The sequence below is a fragment of the Protopterus annectens genome, chromosome 6.part0, assembly GCF_019279795.1.
Source record: "Protopterus annectens isolate FY-2018-M chromosome 6.part0, PAN1.0, whole genome shotgun sequence".
NCBI lineage: Eukaryota > Metazoa > Chordata > Ceratodontiformes > Protopteridae > Protopterus > Protopterus annectens.
This window is the reverse complement of record NC_056737.1, coordinates 1,901,257,051-1,901,283,159: the sequence shown is the minus strand read 5'-3', so window position 1 is coordinate 1,901,283,159 and position 26,109 is coordinate 1,901,257,051. Positions and strand designations below refer to the sequence as shown.

The window sequence follows — 26,109 nt, the reverse complement described above, 5'->3', positions numbered from 1 at the left end:
GTCCTTCTTCATTTCTCTTGTCCCACCCATGTGGACCCAGGCAGTCCTCATATCGTTTTCTGCCTGTCCTGATATGTGCATGCAGGTCACTCTTTATTCACAACACCAGTTCATGTTGTTCTGTTTTATCTGGTAGGTCCTGAAATTGCTGTCTGAATGCACTCTTTTCCTCACTATCACAACTCTGCTGTGGGGTATAGGCTGAGATTATGAATGCTTCCTTGTTATTACACTGGAGTCTGATTGCCACAAGTCTGTTACTAATTCTAATGACTTCCCTCACTGACTTGTGAAAGCACTCCCTTGCCACAATTCCACACAATTTCTAGCCTGTCTTAATAAGTTGTAGATTCTGGATCTCAAACCAAGTGGCTTTAATGCATTGCCTTTCCATCTTGGATCCTGGATACATAGGATTCCAGCTTCCTCCTTACCATCATTCTATCCACTTCCAAGCTCCATCCTGTCACTACACCAACACTGAGTGTAGCAATTCTTACTTCATCTTTGGCAGGTCGATTTGTTTTTATGTCCAGGTTTTTGCTCGATAGAGCTATCCCAGGTAACCCATGCTGGGCAACTGACAATGGCCAGTCAGTAGTTTATTGACTCGGGGGTACACACACTGGCCAATAGGGCCATATACACCCCTCTCACCATTAGCACTAGTCCCTGGCATAGGTTGGAGTAGGCTGGATTCTCATCCCTCTTATCACTAGCAAATACCCATACCCATTTGGTGACATCAGTGAACATGACTGGATCACTTAGATCCATATTTTCACACTGTCAAATGGGTAGCCTTGCCATGGCATTCAGCCTGTGATCCATCTTCTCATATCTTGAGGATACTTTTACCACAGTAAATGCCCAAAGCAATTGGTCTATACAACCCTTTCCCCTATAGAGCACCATCTAGAGTCTGCACTGCTGCCCACAGCTCCTTTTTGGATGAGGTTGAGATGGAAACACTCATCATGTATTCTGGGGGTGGGAAGAACCCCACAGAGACACAAAGAATACATGCAAACTCCAAACTAGCATTGGCCTGAGGTCAGGATTGAGCCTTGTACCTTGTACATGGAAGATGAGGATCTTAGCCATTATGTCACCTGTGCTCTTATATGCTAATATGGTGATAAATTGCACAGTGGTGTACATAGTATATGCATGTGAAGGAAGTCAGTGTTTGTTTGCCTGTAGGGTGTGTGCATCATTAACACCCTATTGACACAGTATGTGCGCTGCAGTATGTGTCCTTTGTGGTGGTGAGGACTGGCCACAGATACTGGCAGCCAGTGGACAGGAGAAACAAACTTGTAAAATCACAGCTGTTGCCTTCCGCGCAGCACTGTTGTTCACAGTCCTTCATAGCCACTGGCAAGAGAGACATCTATGAAAAGTTTTAGCTCATTGTCCAGAACTGTACCACATTAATATATAATGTTAATGTGGAAAGGAATCCAGTTAAGCAACCACTACCACTTGCAGTAGCTTAATCCCATCACTATGTGGTTGGTGGGCCAGGTGTGGCTGAGGCATTGAACTTTTGTGTACTGTAATAATACTAGGATATGCCATTGCATCTCTTATAAAAGTAACTTATATGTCTGCACTCTCATAAGGTGATGTTGTTTTCCAACCTTGTTATGCTGAGCAACACATCATCATCACTTGTTCACGGAGTGCAAGGCTGTGGATTTTTGTAGTGTAGGTCTGCAGCTAAATGCCTTCAAATCCCAGCCCCAGATCCACAGTATGATCTATACCTTAGAATCCAGTTTACATACCAGCTATATGCCTGAGCTCCTCCAGGTAAGCAGTTGTGTATATCATTGCTCCATTCAGCACAATCCACCTGTGAATCACACAGGGCTGTTGTGTGGCTTGTGCTGTGAGTCAGCCCTGCACAGTTGTGGACTATGAGTATGAATTTTGTCCTTTGTCCTTTCACTGCCACTTAAAATATAATGGTTCAATTCATTCTTCATGGAGGGGTGATGATGTATTCTTTTGCTGAACCTTATTACTGGACAACTACCTAGTGATATAGGTAGGAATCAGAATTACAGGAGTAACTTGATAAGGGTTAGTGACAGCAGACATGCAGTACAGCAGAATCAGAAAAGACTACATAAACAGTAAGCACAGGTTAATGCAACAAGAAATAATGCATGTTTTTTTTCTAGAAATCTTTAAAAAAACAGATAGTAGAGTCATAAAGCTTTGCTTCTTCACAGCTCTTGGTTCTCTGGTTTGGTTTCCAGCTTGGGAGCTTTCTTTAGTAATCTGTGTTTTGATGGGTTTTTGGTGGGGTCTTTTGCCTCATCCCATTTCTCTCTATATACTAATAACTTTCACACTTCAACTCCTCATGCATCTGTTATACAATATGCAGAAGACTCCACATTAATATGTGCATCTTCCTCATTCCATGAACTCCACACACTTACACAAGAGTCATTTATCTAAGTAGAAACATGCTTTACCAAGCTTCAACTTATTCGTAACTCTTCTAAAACAAAATCTCTTTAAACCTACTCGATCCACCTCCACAGACCCCACCTTTAGCATCTCATCCAGCAATAACAGTTATTTCTCCAACAGCACACACCATACTTCATGGAGTTGAGACTGATAATAAATTGAGATTCGACCTACATATTGCCTAGACCATTAAAAAAGTACATAGAAAATTAGGCACCCTTTACAGAAATAGGTAATATCTTACCAAATACACAAAATCCACCATAACACGCACTCATCTGATCTCTACACTTTTCTATGCTTACCCTATTCTTACTAACCTCAGGAAGATATACCTAGCTAAACTAGACTCCTGCTATAACAAAATAGCTAGGTTCACCTCATATGCCCCACACAGATCACACCACTGCTCATCTTTAAAACAGCTTAACTGGCTAGAACTTTCCCATCTCTTGCACTGCAATTAATTTACTTTTGCTCATAAAATCCTTTACCAACCTGTAAAAACACCTTCACTGCAAAACCTACTACATCCCTACTCTAGTAATAGAACTCTTCGCTCCAGTAATAAATAACTTCTTAAAGCAACTAAAGTCAGTAATACAGCAAGTGAGTCACTATTCTCTAATAGCATTTCTAAAATATGGAACTCACTTTCAACCCACATATCTTCCATCTCTTCACTCACTCAGTTTAAGAAAGCACTAAGAACTCACCTCCATACTACCTATGTACCTGTACCAATCCAGGCTAGAGCTACCATTCTTAAATTGTAATCACTACTACATATTTAAACTATTACTACCCATATGTGACTGTATCTACTGCTGTGACCTATGACTTTTTCATTATAAATTGTCCTACTCTGTTCTATAATGTTTTTTCCTGATTTATCTGTATGTATATCAATTCGGGAGCTGTAATGTTTTTTCTTTCCAATTATGTTTTATTGATGTATGTTTTATAATCAAATAATATATGTTATTTGTGGAGCTTTTCTCCCCGGGCCTCCACTGAAAAAGGACCTGTGCCCAGGGGACTTTCCCAGTTATCAAATGTAAAATAAAAGTAAATAAATAAATCCCACATCCAGAGACATGTTGTTAGGTGATACGGCAATCCACTTAAGTTGTCCATAGGTATTTGTATTGTGTCTGAGTATGTGTGCATCTTACGAGGAACTGTTATTCTATCCAAGACAGATCCTCTGTCTTATGCATATTGCTTGCTGGGATAGAATTTGGCTCCCCTGAAATCCTGAACAGGATGAAGCAGGTATTGAAAACATGAATGAATCAGTACAGAGCAAGAAGAAGTAAAATGTATTTGAAATTCAGTAGCAAATCATAATACATACCATCCTCACATCTGTAATTTTTGCGTTGCTTGTTGGGCTGAGAAAGACAATTATAAAGGGGGTACACGGTAGCGATCATACTTGTATTTATGTTGGGAGGAAGGCATATGAATCCCAAAGTGTGCTGCTTCTGTAACAGAAAGAATTTGTAAGGGGAAATAAAACATTCATATATCTCTTTGCAGCAGAGAAATTATTCACAGGATCTACAATGCAACAGAAGCTAAGGAACTGATTACTTTAGGAAAATGAATTTACATTTGTCCATGCAGCTTTAATTACCTTACAATGTGGATAATATGCAGTATTAAATATAAAAATGAAGCAGACTTTTCTTTTTAATGACAGAAAATGTGTCTATTTTTCTTCCTCAGGCAATTGAAGAGTACTGCTACAAAATATGAGACAAGTGACAGTAGTTCTTCAAGTGAAGAAGAAAAGAAGCCTGAAGAGGGGTTTTCATTTGAATTTTATCCATTGTCTGCCATTTCAGTTCAAGAGAGAGAAGTTGTAACAGACACTTTAATCACAGTCATAAGGTAATAAACTCTTAATGTGCTTCAGTTTTTTACACTATGCGCTGGAATAAAACACTAGTATAATGTGTCATGAAGCCAGCCCCTGAAAGTATATATATATATATATATATATATATATATATATATATATATATATATATATATATATATATATATATATATATATATATATATATATATATATATATATAAATATATATAAATATATATAAATATAGATATGACATTTATTAGCAATGTACAGGACATATGTGAGGTTCTTGTCTGTTGCAAGCATGAGTCAACATTGGCCTTAGTGGAAACATACGACATGTGTTTGACTTTGTAGTCAAAAACTGGAAGAACTGAGAAGCTAATGGTGTGCTATTCTTCCTGTGTTAAAAAAGGGATATAGTGTCACGTGACCCCAAACCCAAGCAAAAGTTGAGAGATGATTCATTGCATGTTGAGCAAAATAAGAAAGAAAGAAAATATCATTGATGTATAGCCTAAGTCAGACTGAAAAGGAAGAGAAGTGCTGATATGTGAGAACCCAAAGTGACAGGCAAAAGAATGACATGAAAATCAGATGTGATAGGTAGCACTACCAGCAAGAAATCAGGAATATATATATATATATATATATATATATATATATTTATATATTGGAGTGGTTTAGCTTCCTGTGAAATCCTCAGGTCTGGCTTACAAGACAGAATTAACTGCTTTCATATTCTGAACCACTAGTCAAGCCTTATATAAATTGTTTTCCCCTACAGACATGGTGTTCCTACATCCACTGCCTCCTGAAGCAAGACCTCCATCTGCTTCTCCCAGTACTGAAAAGAGGAAGGAGAAGTAAAAGGGCAGGTGTAAAGAAAAACACAGAGAAGTCTGTATAAAGAAGAACTGAAGACAAGAGATGAGAAAAGAAGAGGCTAGACAAATCAAGAAAAAGGTATCTAGATCTGTCCAGTGTATTGGGTCCAATACCAAAACTCCAAGGTAGTCAGATCGATGTGCCAATCGGGTCTGAACTCCTTCCTGTAGCGCTACCTTTTCTATGGAACAGATGAGCCCTTGGCTGTAGTCACTAATCCTGCAACATAAACTACTCTCTAGACCTGCATTGGCTAGTTTCATTGTCAAGGGTGGGTGATCCACCAGATGTCTCATAGAAATGGATGTCAACTGAATGATAAGGACCTTTTTAAGGACACAAATCTAACTGAGAGTCCTTCCGGTACCGTCCCCAAGGGTAGATTGAGGCACAGGCCCATCAAACCTATCACACTTTGTTCTGGTACTGGTCCACTATTTGGATCTGGTTTAAATGGGTCCTAACTCTTCCGGTGGTCTTCTGATGAATCCAACAGTTCAAGAGACTTCTGTTTTGACGACATCCCTTACTGTCTTGACTCTGATTAGAGTGCTGACGGTGGAGTCAACCCAGACATTTTCAGAGCCATTTCTCCCCCTCGGTGCTTGACAGCTTGGGTCTGAGGTCCTCCTTATAGTTGATCTTTACTGGAATGGGAAAGCTTCCCAAGTCAGTTGACAGAGAAAGTAATTCCTCAGCTTCAATGGCAGTGTCAGATTTCGAGGCCTTGGAAAGGGCTTTGGCTGGTCCAAGAAAGCAGGTGTATGCATCAAGTTTGGATATATGTCGACAACCAATGAAAGCTGTTCCTTATACCTCTCATTCAAGTTGACAGGGACAGTCAGAACCCACAGGCTATGAGACAGCTCGACACTCCAGCTCCCATTCTGACATTGATCTGTCTCCACCAGAATCCAAGAGACTTGATCCAAGAAAACAGACATGCAAACGAAGCACATAGACTCCTCTCCTGAGTCTGTCTCTGAGGACACAGATTTGGATGAAGGAGAAGGATTCCCCCAGATCCCATCTAAAAGACAAGACATTTGAGGATATCCTGTTACTGATGAAACAGAAGGGAGATAGTCTATTGAAACTCTTTCCCCAGATGAGTCCATGTTCCTTCAAGCCTTTGAGTTTGGCTCATCTACTTCCTGGGTGGTTCCCCCTCCTGATACACTCATAGATCTTATGGCACAGAGGGTGCGGAAGGACTTTGATATTGCAGAGCTGTTTTGTGCTGGTCTTTATGTGCACAGACATGCATGCTTCAATGCACATGTTGGTGCTGCATGCTTGCTGCTACTGTGTTGCAGTCAGACTCCTTAATTCTGGGATCCTGTTCTCCTTGCCATCAGAATGAAATATTCCTAGTAGGGAGTTATATTTGCATTTCCCCTGTATATCTTTCAACTACTTAACACAAGAAATCTGGACAAAGCAAAATAGTTGGGGGGACAAAGGCCTAACATCAGGGACATATTTTAATTATTGATCTTACAAATTTAGAAAGCTGGTAGAGTAACACATTTCATGTTAGCTTGTATTTTCTGAAAAATATGAAGTCTGAAACTCAAATTTCTGTCATTATTTAGTGATATAATTCTTCAGCAATTTATCAGAAAACCACAAATTTTATGAGCAACAGACCAACAATATGAGGCAAAATCTGGACAGTTGAAAGTTAAGCTCCCCTGTAATGAACAAGTTGATATCAATCCTTCCCACCTCCACTAGCTAGCTTCAATCAGTCCATGTGCTTGAACCTAGATCATTGACAATGCATTCAGGGTTCCAACACACTGTATCACAAAGTTGGCTTTACAAAACTCCCTTTTCTGTCTGGGGGCTATTTCATTGAACATTTCCTGCTAGTGGCATGACTGTGACTAATTATACTCTCTTCCTTTGGTCAGAAACCACCAGAATACTTCTATGTTAATGCTTTCTGTATCTTATGTGTCCTTTGCTCTTTGTAGTTAACTCTTTGCTATTACCTCTTTGCCAGTCCAATATTTTTTGGTCTCTCACATCATTGAGGTTCAATCTCAGACAGTGAATGAAAAGTTTCTAAATGAATACACAATTCGTAATTTAAAATGACAAGTTTCTAAATGAATACACAGTTCATAATTTTTATTTTCCTTTCTCAGTTTCTTTCCCCAAAGAGATCAAATCTGAGGTAGGCATTTATTAATAGCAAATGTGTTGGATGCCATTCATTTGATCACTGTTGCAGTATTGCTCACTAGTTAAGTATCCTGCCATGGAAACTGTATGTCCAGCCAGAATACCAAGTGTGAGTGCCTAAGTCTTCCTCTCATGCTGTACATCTGACCTATGACCTATGCATGAAAATACATGCTAGTATGTAAGGGGATGTACGAACACAAAGTTCCTCAGAACTTACTTGCCAGCAGCCTGAAAAGAATGAGTACTTCCCTCAATTTAGTATGGATGCCACACGACTTACCAGTTTCCAATCATTATGGGCAGATAGCTACCCCCACTGAGGACTCTTCCTGTTTCACTAATTCATTTAGATGGCTGCTAAAGCTGTCATTCACATAAATTAGTGTGATTGTGTTGCCATTAATGCCTCCTCCGGGAATGCCCCCACCAGTCCGGTTTTAAGAAGACATCATGCTATACACAGCTTTTCCCACATGATGTAAAAGGAAGGCTGTTGAATGGTTGTTTACAGCATTTTTTTTTTCATTATGGGCTTCTTGCACAGAAGGTTTTTGTCAGCACTTGAAGGAACGTAAAATTCCACATATACTGACAGGTGAAAGTTTGACTCCCCATTTCCAAATGCAGCATCAATTATTTATCCAAGTTATGTACCTTTGTGGTAGAGAACCTAGACAATGGCAATGCAGACAAATGAGTAAGCAACAAATGAAACAATCAACACTGAATAGAAATAATGAAAGTAACAACATTCTTTTAGCCGGCAGTTAAAAACTTCACCCGTTCCTCACCAATCAGTGAATCAATGACAGCCATAAGTATCATCATTTACATCTTCACACCCTTAAACAACTAGGAGGCAGATTTTCTTTTTCAGCTCACTGTTCTAAATATCAAAGTACAATTGGGCTACAGAGGCGCTGCATGTAAGTATACTAAAGAGTCTTTTTCCATCATGAATTTTAAGTCCCCTTCAGGTATCACAAGAAATCAGATTTGTTTCACACATGGACACCTCCATTAAATAAACAGTTCATGAGAAGCAAGACATTTAGCTATTGCATCTGCAAGAACAAGGGGATTTAGTTTAATTAAAGTCCTGATTAAAAAAAAAAAAAGAATGGCCACGTATATGACATTACAAATTTGTCTGCCACTGTTAATGCAGAGCATCTTTCTGGTTAATATGCTTATGCAAGGTGCCTATGTCAGATTTTTCCTTCAAAAAATGCAAATTTTGTGTGGGAAGACTTCCACTTTCAGTTTATCCTTTCCCTTGCTTTTTTGGGTATTTACCAAATATCTAAAAGCAGTATTTGCATATTTCAGGCCATTGATTTATTGATATACAGATTATGATGTGATTCAATCAGACTCCTTTTCAAGCCTGAACCTGACTCTTCAGTAAACACTTCAGTACTTTCAGAATCTAAGGGCCACTCTCTGCAAAAAAAAAAGGGGGGGGGTCACATGTGGGTGACTTTCAGTTGAAGAAGCTATGGGCAACCATACCAAACACAATAAACTCCAAGATTTTTTTACTCCAAGACAGGATAGAGCAAATAAAATTTTCATTGTAACTACCACATCAACATCCTTGATTGCCAAGTACATGTCCTCCTCAGTCCTATAGATATTTGAATTTCTGCTGGCTCTAGTAGCATTCAAAATTATATTGACTGCTTGAGTACTGAAATTGCCAAAGGCATCAATACAGTAGTGCAATACATCATCAAACAAAGCTGCATTCTTCCTACCCTCTTTGCAGATGGCTGATTATTATTTAGGATCAGATACTTAGGCTAGCCCTGCCTTGTCTTATAGTTTACATTAGAAGATTACAAACACTGTTCCAGATATCTTGCAGTCTCTGTCTTGCAATTGTATAAGTTGAATAGGGATATTTTTTAATGATCAGCAGAAAAAATATTTTTCACAATCAGCAGATTTGTATCCCATCTCAGTAATCACCTTCTGTTGTTTTGCTCCCAGTATCATCCTTTTTGCAACAGTTGGGACCAGATTTTCTGTATACGTTTCCTCCACTCTAATCATTCAAATACTACTGTTAAAGGTAAAATGAGAAAAAGCAAGACTTGTACCATGCATCTCTGTAGCCAAAAAAAACTTGCTCACTGTACTCAGACAGCTTTCACTGTCTCATCCTCTACTTTGGCATACGTAATCTCATTTGACTTACAAAAGTATTTTTTTTTTCTGAGCAGATGCTATCCATTTTAGAAGACTTCTATTTTAGTGTTCATTAATAGCATTTTGTACTTGCATACTCATATTACCTCCCACAGCTTTACATGTTGCTGTAGTAGTGGGCATTCTGCATCTGATGCCTCAGCATCCTTTCTATGCTTTATAGAGCTTGCATATTTCATAACTGAGGAAGCTAACAATGCTCGCAAAGGAAGCTGTGCCTACTTCAAATTCAAAGTGCCTTCACTGAAAGACTATCATATTGGTAGCAATGACTTCACCTAGAAGTAAACCTGAACTGCAGTTCCTCATGTATGATGATGATTGTACAGTCTTCTAAAATAAGTTTTTCTAATGAACAATCCTTCTTTTGTACCAGAGATGATGCCTGATGTGACAATGTGAGGTATTGCTAGCTTTGCCAGGAGAAGTAGGGCAGTGGATGTGTAACATATGCCAGTACAGCTAGCTGGAATTTAGTAAAGACTTCTATCTTATTTGAATGTCAAACTGATTTTCACAGATGCTCGCGTTGGAAATAGATTTGTAAAGTTGCTTGTGTTAAAAATGTAACAACAGTGGGTCCTGACTGCATTATAAGTGAAAAAAAAAAAAAATATATATATATATATATATATATATATATATATATATATATATATATATATATCCAATCCAAAAAGAACAAACAAACAAAATTAAATAAGCCAAATGGCAGGGTTCAGACTGTTACTATATTAAAATCACCTCATACTTTTATTGACAAAAATAATAAAATGGTAAGCACTTTCATTTAAAACAGTGTTAAACTTCATCAGACAATAAACATTACTATATTCCCATTTAAATAATACATCTTTCATTCTAATTGGATCACTTCATTTAACATGTCACACACTTGATCATTCATTTTAAGTGTATTTTAAAGCCGCAATACCATAAAAACAGATCTTAAAAATCCCCTTTACAATACATACTTTAACTTTAACGTTATTATTCCATTATTGTAAACTGTTTTTCACTACTTGATATTCCATTATTATCTATTATTTTATTTTATTTTATCCCTTTTTAATGCTTTTAACTTGTGGATTGGGGCAACTGAACTGTGTTCATTTATGCCATACATAAGTACACATTTAGTAAGAAATTAAATTACTGAGCTTAGGCCGTAAAGATGTTATCTCACAGTTTTGAATGAAGCCAGAGCCGCAATGTCTGTAAGAAGCATTGTTTGCTATTCTCTGTAGGAGGAGTAGAAGTTTTTAATTGTTTTATGACTTCTAGAAACTTCACCAAATCTGAGAAATGCTCTTGTATGTGTATTATTGACATATAGGTGCTAAATCCTGTCAGTTTCTAGCAATGGGGCGTTGCATGGGAACCAAAGGTCAGATGACCAGATATATGTGATGCCATTCTGTATAGAAATAATGTTTTAATATTAGGTGAGACAGAAGTCTCAGGGCAGTCTGTTTCTTGGAACCTGACATAGAAAGCTTGCTCACCTACTTAATTTTGCCCTGCTCTATTAAGTAAGTAGGAACCTTAATTCTCTAGATTAGTCAGGAAAATATAGTGAGAATAGTTTAGTATTGTTTTTCCTGTAACTGTGTGAATGTTTCCAGCTCTGTTATTTTTAATATTTCCTGTGTCTGAAACTCTGGTGTTTACTGTAAATAGATATTTCACATTTTCATATTATTTTATTATTGATTAGTAAATATATTTAAACTTTTCAGAGAATGTTTTAACCTTTGAGAGGACTTATATCTATTGGTGACATTGTGGCCACTCCTGAAGCCTAGCTGTTAGATCAACATTATGAATTGTATTAATATTAATTTCACTCAGTATAATTGGGTACTCTTGCAAGAGCTTTAGGTAGCTGGGTGTGTGTGTGTGTGTGTGTGTGTGTGTGTGTGTGTGTGTGTGTGTGTGTGTGTGTGTGTGTGCGGACATGAAGCTTGACACTCAGCTGAGGACTTAATGCTTGATGCAGAGAGGTCTTCCTCTGGAAATACTGAGTGTATCCATTTGTATTTTAAGTGAATGTCCCTCTCCAGTGTCAGTGGTGGGGATTCAGGCTCCCTGATTACTGGCCCAGAGTTGGGACATCACATATTGGTGAGTAGTGGTATGGATATTAATTGAACTAATGTATCCTGTAGACAGTTGTCACTAAAGGTTTTCCCTCTCAGCAGTCACAAAGTAAACATTCAGAGTTTCATTTCACAACAGTTTTATTTATTAATTTAATTTTTGTTAGTTTAGTTTACTCAGAGAAAGCAGGCAAAGATGTCAACGGAGGATTATGCCAGTAGGCTACGCCAGCCTGACTAAAGAGGTTAAGGAAAAACAGCTAGGACCAGCTCTGAGGTTAACTGTCACTCCAGAGACAAAATATTTACAAAGAGCAAAGTAAAGTCCAGTGATCAGAAATGCTAGGCAGTATAGGTTTCAAGTTCACTGCTGCATTAATACCAGGTACTTTGAATGTGATGTACCTTGCTACCTGTACAAAGTGTCCTTCTTTCTGTGTAGGTAAGTGTACACAAAGACTTAAGGATCATATAACAGAACATAAATCTGAAATATACAGAAATGTTAAAACCAATGCACTTGCAAAACACATGGATGAAAAGGGAAGAGACCATGAATTAAGTTTAGAGTTATAAGCATTGTGCATAGGAGCATAACAGGAGGTGATCTGAATAATAGACTAGAGACTTTAGAGTATGAATGGATACTGAGATTGCAAGCAGACTCTCTACCTGGTATTAATGCACCAGAGAGCTTGAAACCTACACTGAAGAAAAGACAGATGCTGTTGAACTATTGTAAATGACTGATATATGCACTTTAATATACAAATATGTATACTTTATATATATCTATCTATCTATCTCTCTCTCTCTATATATATATATATATATATATATATATATATAAAATATATATATATATATTATATATATATATATATATATATATATATATATATAAATATATACATATATATATGTATATATATATATATATATATATATATATATAAAATGTGTTTTATATCTTTAAATAAGAATATGCAGTTAATTGTTGTTTTCTTCTTAGTGGGCTGTGTCATGAAGGTTTTAGTTTAAATGTATGTGAATAGTTGTTTGTTATGCAACACACTGAGAAAGGGCATTGGCCTGAAAGGTTTGTGTAGTCTAAATAAACAAGTTTGCTACTTACTATTACTTGCCTTCTGTTTCTGATCACTGGACTTTACTTTGCTCATCTAATATTACAACAAACTGCCAGGATTTAGCACCTACATGTCAATAATACACACGCAAGAGCATTGATCAGATCTGGTACAGCTTCTGGAAGTCATAAAACAATTACAAATGTGTACTCCTCCTACAGAGACTAACAAACCATGCTTCTTACAGACATTGTGTCTCTGGCTTCATTCAAAATTGTAAGATAACAACTTTATGGCCTAGGCCCAATAATTTAATATCTTAACTATTTTCCAAAGTTAGCTGAAGCTGAGCTTAACCTCTTCCCTTCCAGTATCCTCTGTTAACATATATATATATATATTTAATTCTGTTATAATACAGTCAGGACCCACTATTGGTACATTTTTTAACACAAGCAACTTTACAAATCAATTTTCAACACAAGAGTACAAATTAGTGTGATATTCAAATAATATATAATTCTTTACTACATTCCATCTAGCTGTGCTGGCATATGTTACACATCCACCGCCCTACTTCTCCTGGCATAGCTGGCAATAACTCATATCATCATAGCTGATATTTTATTTATCTAATGCAGTCACCTAACAGCCTTTTCATCAAGCAAGATGATGGAGGAGAAAGACTTCTACATGCTGTGGTTATTTACAGTCAACTGTGACATTAAAATGAAAAAAATGTCAGTTTGACCATTATCTTTTTGTGACACTGACCGAAAAAGAAACAAGAGTTATCCAATTATGAAACATGCCCTTTTCAGATATCTAAATAATCATACTACTTAGTGCCATGGAAAATGCAACAAGCCTTTGACAGGGGTGGTTAAAGAAATGTGTGACCTAGTCTCTGCTGCATTCTTTTTGAAGAGGATTTGTTCTAATAAATTTTGTGAGATTGCAGTTTGCACTTCCATTTAAATGTCTAGTAAGCCCTACAAACTAGATATTCATTTCTTACCAAGAGAAGGATTTGCCTGTGCAGTCCTGCTGTTCATGTTGCCTTAGACCACCTATGCTTTCCTGACAACTGAGATTATACTTTTGATCAGTTTGTCAAGCTTTGACCCAGATTTAGAACATAGTACCATTCTGTGAAATGCTCGTTGGAACAGTAGCTGTCAGAATATAGGATTGTTGATGTAGTAGAAGCAACTACACTCCTTTTCTGCGATTATGTGTATATTGTGGGTGTGCAATTCTTTAATGTGTCACATACTTGATTATAGCCTTGGTACACTTTGCTATGATATTTTTCTTCCACTGTGAGGTTCATTACTTACAACTCGTTTAGAATACATTTTTGGGTACATTATGAAATACATGTCATTTTATTTTGAGTTTTTCCTTTGGTAGTCTTTTGTACTGGAAATGACTGCCTGCACTAAATCAATATCACGCTTAAAAATTAGTTTATGCATTTTTTGTACAACAGAGTGCCCTTGCTTACATTTTAATGCCTACCACTAACCAGTAGCTTATTATGTATTACTGGAAGTACAGTTTTAAAACATGTAATACATATTAAGACGTACATTGGTGCTTTTCTCCCCAGGCCTTTGCTGAAAACAATCACTGATCCTAGTAAACACATGCAAATCAGTAAGCAAGTAAATAAGTGTGTGTGTGTGTGTGTGTGTGTGTGTGTGTGTGTGTGTGTATATATATATATATATATATATATATATATATATATATATATATATATAGGTCTAGGACAGTCTACTGAAAGACTGTTTCACCGAAAGTGAAATGGGCTGTCAAAGTTTCGTGAAAGCACTTTTTAATGAAAAAAGTGCTTTTGCAAAACTTTCGAAAAAGTACAGGGAATCGGGAGGGAAGTGGTACTGGGTGAGATCGGACTACAGTGGGGATAAGGGAAAATTCCTTTATCCCCACTGTAGTGTGATCTCGGAGTGAGAATATAAAGGGGGGGTGTGGGGTGCAGGGGAGTAAAGCCCCCCTGCGTAAACATGGTGTGTGTGTTTTTTTTGTTTTTGTGTATGTGTGTGTGTTTTACCTTCCGTTTACCGAAACTGCTTTTTCGGTGAAAGCAGTTTCGGTAAACAGTATTCGGTAGTTCAAACTAATGAACACTAATAAAACCACTAGGCAAAAAGATACACAAATCTTGAGTGCTCCACTATAAAAGGCCAAACCACATAAACACGTATAGCATAAAATAAGAATTATTTATTTTAAGTGTATAATCATAAAATCCACTTTTCATCGAGAAAAACTAACTCAACTTCTTCAGAAAACTGAATGACAACCATTTCTAAATGCAGGTGTCTTAAATAGTTTTCAAGACAAGTCACATGGGGTTGTAATTGACTAATCAGTACTTAAAGTAATATGTAATTGCACGTTTGTGTTATTACCAAAACATTGTTTAAACATAAAAAATTAAACATTAGTGTACATATTCATCACACAACTTCAGCTGTTACAAGGCTGGTGTCCAAAATATTTAAACTATTGAACTATTCAGTAATAGTTGTCCTTACTGGCATGTTTAAATCTATTCTCATATCATAAAACACCAAGCATCGATGAACATACTAAATATATCAATTCTAAATACGTATCATATAAAATCAATTACATCCTAAAAGTATGTAGACACAATTGCGCAGTGTTGTAATAGGGTAAAGAACGATAGTGTGGCAACCATACCAAACCTAATCTAAACAATACCTCTCTGCCTATGATGGCATAACATACCATGGGAAACAAGCACTATGAAAATTCTGGGGTTATCCGTCGGAGTGAAAGGATAGCAGCTAACAACAAAAATAATTCAAGCCATGATAAACTCTCAAGTAATTCGAATCAAACAAATTTTCGGAATCGAGCCTCGAACTTTGCACCACCGAAAGGGAGAGTGACAAGGAACAAGAACAGGAACAAATGGTAGTCGAAGTGGACCTTGGATTAACCACGCATAATTGTCCTAAGTGTAACATTTTGCACAATTCTAATATGGATTTTAAAATTTTTAATTATTCTGATATTGTTATAAGACCTGACATGATTGACTTATTAGTGAAAGGGTATACGTTTGTTCTTACAGTACAATTTGATGTGGCAACCACCCTGATCGATCTTAAATTATTTACTCGAAAATTAAATTTAGTAGCACTAATGAGGGAAGAAATGAACACCAAAACTGACTACTACGTATCGAGTGGTTACATTCCATCTTTGCACCCACTAATAGCACTTTTTGAACAGATCAGTGAGTTGGATTTACGTAATCTTAAGAATACACAAAATAATTTAAGACACACTAAATTCCATAGTTATAACATCAGTAGGGAATATAGGGACACTTTAAGGTTCTTATGCCAGGCTCCAGTACGTATTATGAAACCTGATAAGGGAGGGGGCCTAGCTATTATGACCACTATTGATTATAACAGAAGAATGTTGGACATTCTAGATAGTCATACCTATGTAGAGGCGTCTAGAAATGAATTAAATGGTGCATATAGAAAAGTCAAAGCCTTTATAGAGGAGCTTTACATAGAGGCAAGGATTGGCAAGACGGTCTACAATTATCTGATTTAACCAGCTCCCAGGATTCCAATTTTGTTTGGAATCCCAAAAGTGCATAAATGTATAGATAATCCACCCATGCGTCCTTTAGTGGACGGCAGGAACGGTATTACATACACATGTGCAAAAGTGGTTGACAATATTTTAAAGAAATACATAGTACATGAAACACAAATTTCTAAGGACTCATGGTCATTCTTAGAGAGTATCAACAAGCTAAAGTTCAGTGAGGACCACTTGTTAGTCACAATCGATGTAAAAGATTTATATTCATCTATCCCACACAGTGAAGGGATAGAGTGGGTTTCATGCATGTTGAGACATTTAGGTGCTCCCACAAGTGAGACACAACTTGTAGAAAAGCTCATTGACACGGTGCTATCTTACAACTATGTGCTTTTTAACACTGGAATATACCACCAGAAAGTTGGAGTGGCAATGGGCTCACCTTGTGGTGCCAGCCTAGCAAACCTAGTGATGGCATATTGGGAAAGAGAACATGTGTTAACAAATCCAATATATAAAGATCAAATCCAGTTTTATACTCGGTTCTTAGATGATATTTTCATCTTATTCCAAGGTAACTCAGACGAAGTACAACAAATGCTGGAGGGTTTTAATTCCAGTACCAACTTTTTGAAGTTTACGTTTAATTATAGTAAGGATAGAATAGCATACCTGGACGTGGAGCTGAGTAAAGACTATCAGGAAAGGATTTATGTTTCTAGGATTTTTCGAAAGGACACATATTCTGACATGTTCCTACATGTTCCTACATTATACCAGTTGCCATCCCACATTCCAGAAAAAATCTGTGGTGAAAGGACAACTGGTCAGGGCTGCTAGAATGATAACTAAAGACACTGAGTTTGAGGATGAGTGCAACCTACTAGAATCCTTTTTTACACAGAGAGGGTACCCACTACCTCTCTTGCATGAGATCATAAAAGAGGTCCAACATAAGAGGATGATCGGTGTATACACTCCAATATTGAGTAACAGTCCTGCTGTTAGACCGTGGGTAAGACTAGAAAAACAACTATTTAGCCCTTACAGTTTCATTTGTACATTTAATGTAGGCTCCTATGAGGTAGTAAACATCATCTCGAAAAAGTGGGACGTCCGCATGAGACATGGTCATTTTAGAGCATCCTTTCCACCATCACCTAAAGTAGTCTACAGACGGGGAAGCAACTTGAAGGCAATTTTGGAGTCCAATCCTAGACCATCTAATAATAGGGATGGCATGTATAAATGCAATATGTGCCGCCTCTGTAAACACATAGATACGGGGTGTAATTTTGTAATAGGTAATAATAAAATCAACACGACTGGCAGATATTACTGTGGAAGTAAACAAGTTGTCTATCTAGCTAAGTGTGTAGTATGCCCAGCTTTCTATATAGGTAAAACCGATAGAAAGCTGGGTGAGAGAATATTCGAACACATATATTGCATAGGTAAGAATAAATTAAAAAATGCACTAGCTAGACATGTAAGTGAATATGAAGGACATCAGTTCAAATTTAGGGTCCTCCAACAACTGAGGAGTGATGGAAGAGGAGGACCGGAGTCATTAAAATTAGAAAGAAGTGAACTCCTTTGGCAACTGAGAGTTAATGCCTGTCAGTATCCAGGTATAAATGAAATGAGTTCTATAATGTGTATCCTACGGTTAGGTATAGTATGGTTGCCACACTATCATTCTTTACCCTATTACAACACTGCGCAATTGTGTCTACGTACTTTTAGGATGTAATTGATTTTATATGATACGTATTTAGAATTGATATATTTAGTATGTTCATCAATTCTTGGTGTTTTATGATATGAGAATAGATTTAAACATGCCAGTAAGGACAACTATTACTGAATAGTTCAATAGTTTAAATATTTTGGATACCAACCTTTGTAACAGTTGAAGTTGTGTGAGAAATATGTACACTAATGTTTAATTTTTTATGTTTAAACAATGTTTTGGTAATAGCACAAACGTGCGATTACATATTACTTTAAGTACTGATTAGTCAATTATAACCCCATGTGACTTGTCTTGAAATCTATTTAAGACACCTGCATTTAGAAATGGTTGTCATTCAGTTTTCTGAAGAAGTTGAGTTAGTTTTTCTCAACAAAAAGTGGATTTTATGATTGTACACTTAAATAATTCTTATTTTACGCTATACGTGTTTATGTGGTTTGGACGTTTGTAGTGGAGCGCTCAAGATTCGTGTATCTTTTTGCCTAGAGGTATTCGGTAGTTCGGTAGGGTTGGATTCGGACAGTTGGTCTTTTGATCAACTGTCCTAGATCCATATATATATATATATATATATATATATATATATATATATATATATATATATATATATATATATGTGTGTGTGTGTGTGTGTGTCTGTGTGTGAATATTCTTTTGTGCTTTATGCCACTCTAGGCTACTTTTGAGGTTTTAGACCTTATAGCCTTTCTGGCACACTATTTCTGTTATCTCTGTCCTGGATTCTAAAAAGGAACAGAGTGGAGCTCGTGGTGTAGTTTATACCCTTTTTTTGTAGCCGGCTACTGCATGTGTTGATATAACATCCCACTGCTTAAAAGGATCAGGCTGAGGGGCTGACATGTACCTAATGGATGCATCAACACCAGATCTATAATAATCTTTAAGCAATGATCCTTTATAGAGACATTATGGTAAGTATAATCACATCAAATTTGGTATAAACATATATAATGTATTAGCTACTGAACATTTTATTCTGATTTAAGAGTTGTTTAAAGGCAAAACCATGGAAGAGCAATGCTTCTTTATGGAGTGAATTACAGGTACATGTGATAACCACATGAGACAGTCAAACAAAGAATGATTATATACTTTTAAATGTAGGTAATGTAGTCACATGACTTCTTCAGCTGAGTAAGGTAAGTGATAACAAAGCAAAAGGTTCATTGTCTAAGCAAAAACAAAAAAACAGAGAAAATCTAGTCAGAGAGGGACATCAGGTGAACCAAGTAACCATTTTGTGTTGTACTGTCTTACCTACATAACTATAAATAAGGGAATACAATATTATTTTTGTCTAACCATTAAACTATGTTTTCTCTAGAGGTTTGTTGGATGATGTCCAGTTTCATCAGGCCATTGCAGAGTGCCAGTCTGAGCCCATACCCTATTATAGCCAGTTCTGGAGTGAAGAGTCTGCTCAAGCAGCTGTCCAAATGTTGAAAAATGAGAGATCACTTCAGAGCTCTAACCTGGCTCCTACACAAAAGGATGAGCAGGAATCAGTTCAGAACTCAGAAGGCACTGATTTAACCTCACTTCAGCCAGACTCGGCTGAAGGTAAAGAAAATCTTCTGACAATTATTAAAGAACAACAACAACAACAGGAGATGAAGGAGAAAGTGAAAAGGTAAATAAATTATTCTCCAATTATTTTCATCCTAATTAACAGGTAGTGAAGAGTCATACACACACAAAATAAAGTAACAAAATCAAAATGGAACAGGGTAAGATTCCTAGTGAAGCATATAGTCTTTGGCAAGCAGTGTAGTAATGCAGATGTAGCACCATAATAAGTAGTTGCCTACCATGAGATGGGCACTTTTACAAAGAAAGCTAGGGTTCTGTGACTCATCTCAGTGGCAGCACTACTGTAAATGGAAGGACATGTGTGTGTGTCTTATTTGCTTTTGTTATCTTTTACTTGACTGCATTTAGTTGTTCACTAATATATTGTCTGAGCGATTGATTCTGCTACAGTCTGCATCACTTCATATGTTGAATTCTGCTACAGACTACATTAGACAACCACTCGCTACAAACGGTCCTCACGCATGCATTGTCAGAAGATGAGGATCACATATCACAGAATTTCGAAGTAATTGGACAGCTTCTCAACATACAATAAATACATACGTGAACTACTTATCCTTAACCAACAGAATTTCACTGCAGTAGCTAAATAAGAACTTGATATTTCACAATCCCCCCAAAAATTACATTAGAAGAACATGCTGCAAAATGGAACAATAATAAACATTTACACATGATCTTTGAAACACGCAAGGCACCACTCACCTTATGAAGCTCATGATGTAATGTATTGCATACCTTTCTGGCAAGAACATTCTAAAGCTTTAGAAACATAGCTTACTATTGAATTTTTGTTGTGCTTCACCTTTCAAAATACTCTTCATGTCATATGCAAAATAAACATACTGTGTCTAGGTTTGTTAGCTTATGGTGATCTAAAGTAAAAATTATTCTTTTCTTCTTGAAGTGGAAGTTTTTCAGTTTAGGTTTTTGGATGTTGACAGTGCAAATGGGCACACAAAGTATATATATATATATATATATATATATATATATATATATATATATATATATATATATATATATATATATATATATACACACACACACACACACACACACACACACACACACACACACACACACACACACACACACACACACACACACACACACACACGCACACACACACACACAGGTTCCAGCACATCCAGCTGTAAAAGGCTTTTCTTAAATGAATCTTGTACATATGATGTCTCTTCTCCCCATGGTGTTTGAACTCTGTGTTGATAAATTTACTTTATCTCCTTTTGAGCCTGCAGAATCAACTTGCTTTATGATTTCATAAAGAAATAATGTCAGTAAAAACTAACCCTTCTTTCACACCAAAATAGTTTCAGCAGTAGCCCACTTAACCAGTCTATTTAGTTTTTATTTTTCTGCAAGGTACAAAAAAGAACATGAGAAATCAGATATATATTTTTTCATACAAGAAAGGGAAAGAAGGCCTACCAGTCAATAAGCAAACCCTGCCTAAATGACTGGCTAAATGACGCACACTACATTTTGCTATAACAAATATAATACATCTTTACAAAGCAAAATAAGAACATGTGATTAGGACAGCAAGATTAGCAGCACATTTTAGAAATATTTCTACATGAGATATTTTTAAAGCTTCTGTGTGGTTCACGGTCCATACCTTCACTAATCAGTACAGTCTGGATACAAAGTCTATGAGTAGGACAGAATCTGGCACATCTGTGCTACAGGAAATCCTGTAACTATCCACCACACTTGTATATGATAAAACATCTTGGGAATTAGTCCAAAAGTTATGATTTATTATTACAGAAATACTCCCAAAGAAGGCAGCACAATTGTTTTTGTACTTATATTTGTAGATCTCCAAAGAGTGATCACTGTAACAATAAAGTTATTCTTCATCTGTCTGAATTATTATTATGATATTATTTTACTGTTATTCAGGTTCTTTCACAGTTACTTTTTTCAGTATTATTATAAAAGTTCATAATTGTTATCATAGTAGCTTGTCACAATCATGATCCTGCTGAGCCACTAAAGAGACTCAAGGAACAGAAGGCTTCTGCTAGCAACACTGGCTGTAAGTGATTGTTTGTGCACCTATAAAGCTTCTAAGAAATGTTGGCATCTGACCAGTTAAAGCCTTCATAACTAATACTGGATGTACTTACAACTCTGACTGGGAGGAAGATAAGAGAGGTGGGATATAACACAAATGTTATGATTTACTGTCACAGTGACCACTTCTTAAAGATCTTTTGTGATGTTAAGAATATTTACACACAACTGTAAATTTATGTAATCTTTGCAGTTTTGCATAAGGTAGAGAAAATGTGCTGCATAGAAGTCTCAGCTACTTGTCACTTTTTCCCTAGTTTGGCTGGATTAAGAATTGAGCAAGTTTTGCTTAGGACACATTACAGATGATTCTCTTTTAGAAGTCCACCACTCTATACTGGTTTAATAATACTGTTTGGAAATATACCCATTTGTTTTCCTGTAGGACGTTCCTCCCTGAAGTAAGATAGCACATTTGTGTGAGTTACTTCTGCTAACAGTAGCTTATCCATGAATAAATTATTGCAGCAATATACAGATACCACCACCCCACTATAGTATTTCCTTTGACTTTGGTTAATGTGTTACAGCCCTTTTGCTATAAATTGTATATGATTGTTGTGTGCTTACAGTATTTCAGTTAGCAGGTATCAAGTACCAAATATGTTTTTTTTCAGTATATTCAACTTGATCCATTCATGTCCAAATCTGTACGTACCACTTCTACCAATATGGAAAGTCTAAAAGAAACACTTTTTTAAATTGCATGGACAGATCTGTGTATTAGTTATTTTTCTAGATATCACTGCTTTCATCATTTTCTCAGCCCTCTTCTTTAATTTCATGCTTCTTTCTGGTATCATGCAATTGGCCTGTTTGTTCTTTTACCTTGTGACCCAAGCCATTGTCTGGGGAGTATGCAGGCACTGACTAAATATGTAGTATAGTGTGTGTCTCCTAATATATCTTAATAAAAGACATTAAGGAAAAAACTCTTTCTCAGTTATCGGTCAAACATAAAATTAGACAAAAGTTTTAAAACTGTACGAGAATCTTTCAAGACTGTAGTGCAATTTTTCACACTCAAATTAAAACTGACATATCTGATCGTCAACAACAAATGCCTCTTATTGTATATATACAATAGTGATTTAATTCACAAATAAGTAATTCTTTAGGTAAGATAAGTAGAATAAATGATAGATTTGCACAGGACTGGCAGTGAAAATAAAAAGGTCTGCTTATTCCAATCACATATGCAGTGAAAATAAAACACCGCACTCTTCAAGGACTGGGTAATGTTGAGTTCTTTTTCATTATTAGTAGAATAAAATGTGAGTGTCCAACAACAGCAGATGTCTACTGTTGTAGATGAAAAGCAGTGATTCAACAGAGATCATTGCATTTTTCAAGTGTGAGGATGACCTCACCATGAATGAAAGGAACATAGATGAAGAACCTAAAACTAATATATATGTCTAGATTTTGTCCTTATCAGATTCTCCACCAAGTGGAAAAAAGAAGCCACAATGTGCAATGGACTAACTATGGTGGCCTTTTCATAGTCTGAATGTCTGACTAACAACATTAAATGCCAATGCTACACTGATGCACAGAGTGCTTTAATTCACATCTTAAAAATTCTTCATGTGTTCTGAGGTTCGCACAAGGGCTGGCACAATGTCATGGCTATGCAAGATGATGGGTCTGTCTAGAGTAAAAAAGTCATTTATTTATACTTCAGTGGAAAACATATGTATTGAAAAAACATGTTAGCTTTAAAATAAAATTATTTTAGTGAATTAAATGACTTCTACTGAATTAAAATATTTTGTCCATCAGACAAAAAGCAACTTATCCTCACAGGGAACAAAGTGTGTGTCTTAAAACTTTTTTTTTTTATTTCCTTTATAAATGACATAAATGCTTTCTTTGTCTTTGTTATCTTTGAAGAAAAACAACGTTGTCAAAATGTGTAATATTATAATCTTATTTGATTGGAGAATTACAAAAGGCAGTTGTATAGATCCATTCTTTAGCCAAGTGAGTTGGTTATAGGTGGTGTTCTATTTTTATTTGAAGGCTATTTCTAGAGATCTGTGTGCTGCCTCATTTCTGTGGGAAAATCCCTCTGGTAAGTTTAACGTTTTTGGTAACCATGTATTAAAAATTGCAGTTATGTTATGTCCTTCAAGCCTTCAAAGTCCTTCTATATTGCACAGTTTATAAACAAAGGAACTGTGTCCAGATATAGGAATGTCATTGCCCCCCTTTAATCAACCCTCGTTAGGCCAGTCATTGAATATAATGCCCTCTTTGGCATGTATCTGTCCAAAAACATGCAATAACTGGAATTCCCACAGAGGTACCTTACAAAAAAAGATACAAGGCCTAAGCAAATGTCCTACATGGATAAACTCAAAGCCTTGTCACTATGCCAGGTATGGTATAAGCAGTTTAATAAAACTTCACAAAACAAACTTCCACTGTTACAAAATTCCTGTTAAGCGCTTTCACCCAGTCCAAATACCAGGCTTCATCAGAACAGTGAGCATCATTTTCAAACAGCTTGAAATAGCAATTAACAAGTCATATGACTACCCCCTCCAACCAATGAAATTATAACAATTTAAAAACACACTGTGCTTACATAGTTCTTAATACACAAATATTCTACAAAATATCAACAGCTGTTAAAACCATACCCCGGCTGATTTTGGCAAAACAGTTTATAATCTAGCAGCCCTTAATTTTAAGATGCTGCTAATATTAATATTATCATTCAGCCCTGGGTCTCTCCCCGCATCCAATCTCAGATGCCAAGGCAACTCCTTATATTCAAGTCTCGATTCCCAACTACCACCTCGAGGATCGACTAAAACCTGTTCCAAGACCAAAAACTTGATATCCATTTCCTTACAAACTTGGGCATGTTTGCAAAAGGCATTAGTATCCTTACCCTTATTTACATCATACATATGTTCATACACTCTCCTTTTCAATTGCCTTTCCGTTTTCCCTATATAAAAACTCATACAGGACATGCATAGTCCCATATAAACTACACCCCTCGTCCCACAATTAAAATATTTAGATGCTTGAATTTTGAATTTCCTGGAAGGAATGTATACTGACCCTTGATTGATCATATAACAACATTGATGACAGGCTCCGCATTTATAGGTACCTTTCTTTGCTCTATCTCGTGTTTCCTGGGTGTCAAACCCTCTTTCAACTAATTCCTTAAGGTTCTTGTCCCTTCTCCTAACAAAATGGGGATGTGTGGGGAGAAAACTGGAGATTTCCTCATTCACTTTTAATATAGACCAATACTTCGTAACTATTTTTTCTACTTCAGTTGACGTTGTAGAAAAAGTATGTATAAAGGTACCTTTCAATTTAGGTGCCTCTGGGGTACACTTGGTGTAATCAGTCATTCCAATACCCAATATAGGGAAACATTTTGAATCCCTGTTATCAACAACTTCCTTAACTACACTGTCAATGTTTTTGGGGTAACCCCTTTCTAGAAAAAGTGAAGTAATAAACTTCACCTCTTCTAAAAATTGGTCCATCAAACTCGTCATCCTCGAGGCTCTGATCATTTGACCCTTCACAATCCCCTTTTTTTTGATTTTCCACTTTCAAAATGCAAGTATGCATTCGAGAATGTATTTTTTCTAAACACCTTAGACTGAAAACATGCATTGCTGTAATCCTTATATAACGCAACATCCAAATAATTTAAACTACACTCATTTACACTAGAAGTAAAGGCCAAAAACTCGGTGGATTCATTAATATAGCAAAGAAATTCCTGCAATTTCTCTTCGGAGCCCTTCCATAATAAACAGATGTCGTCTAAAAATCTAGTATAATAAGTGATATATCTAGCCCAATCAGTTTATAAAATAAATTTTTGCTCCCAAAAATAAAACACACAATTGGCATATAAGGGGGCGCAAGGTGCCCCTCTTGCAACTCCCTTCTTTTGGTGATAAAATTCACCATTAAAATACATAAAGTTGTTTTTAAGGACCGTTTCAGTAAATTCAGTAATTAAATTAATAGTATTACCATCCAGTCCTGATTCCATAGTAAGCACCTCAGCAAACCATTCAAGACCAGTATCATGAGGGATACTTGGAAAAAGTTCTACCACGTCTATAGTAACCATCAGTATATCCTCCTCAAATTTGTCCTTATTCATTCCCTTCAAGAATTCCCATGAATCCTTATTAA

At 36.4% G+C, this 26,109-nt stretch overlaps 1 protein-coding gene across 1 annotated transcript in view; it reads left to right on the top strand.

The window, feature by feature from the left end:
* CFAP65 (cilia and flagella associated protein 65) overlaps window positions 1–26,109 on the top strand; it is a 2,328,717-nt gene that overhangs the window by 2,203,054 nt on the left and 99,554 nt on the right. The window contains exons 30-31 of the mRNA XM_044075222.1: window positions 4,219–4,383; window positions 19,556–19,861. Coding sequence (XP_043931157.1) covers window positions 4,219–4,383; window positions 19,556–19,861 — 471 coding nt within the window. The remainder of the gene's footprint in view (window positions 1–4,218; window positions 4,384–19,555; window positions 19,862–26,109) is intronic.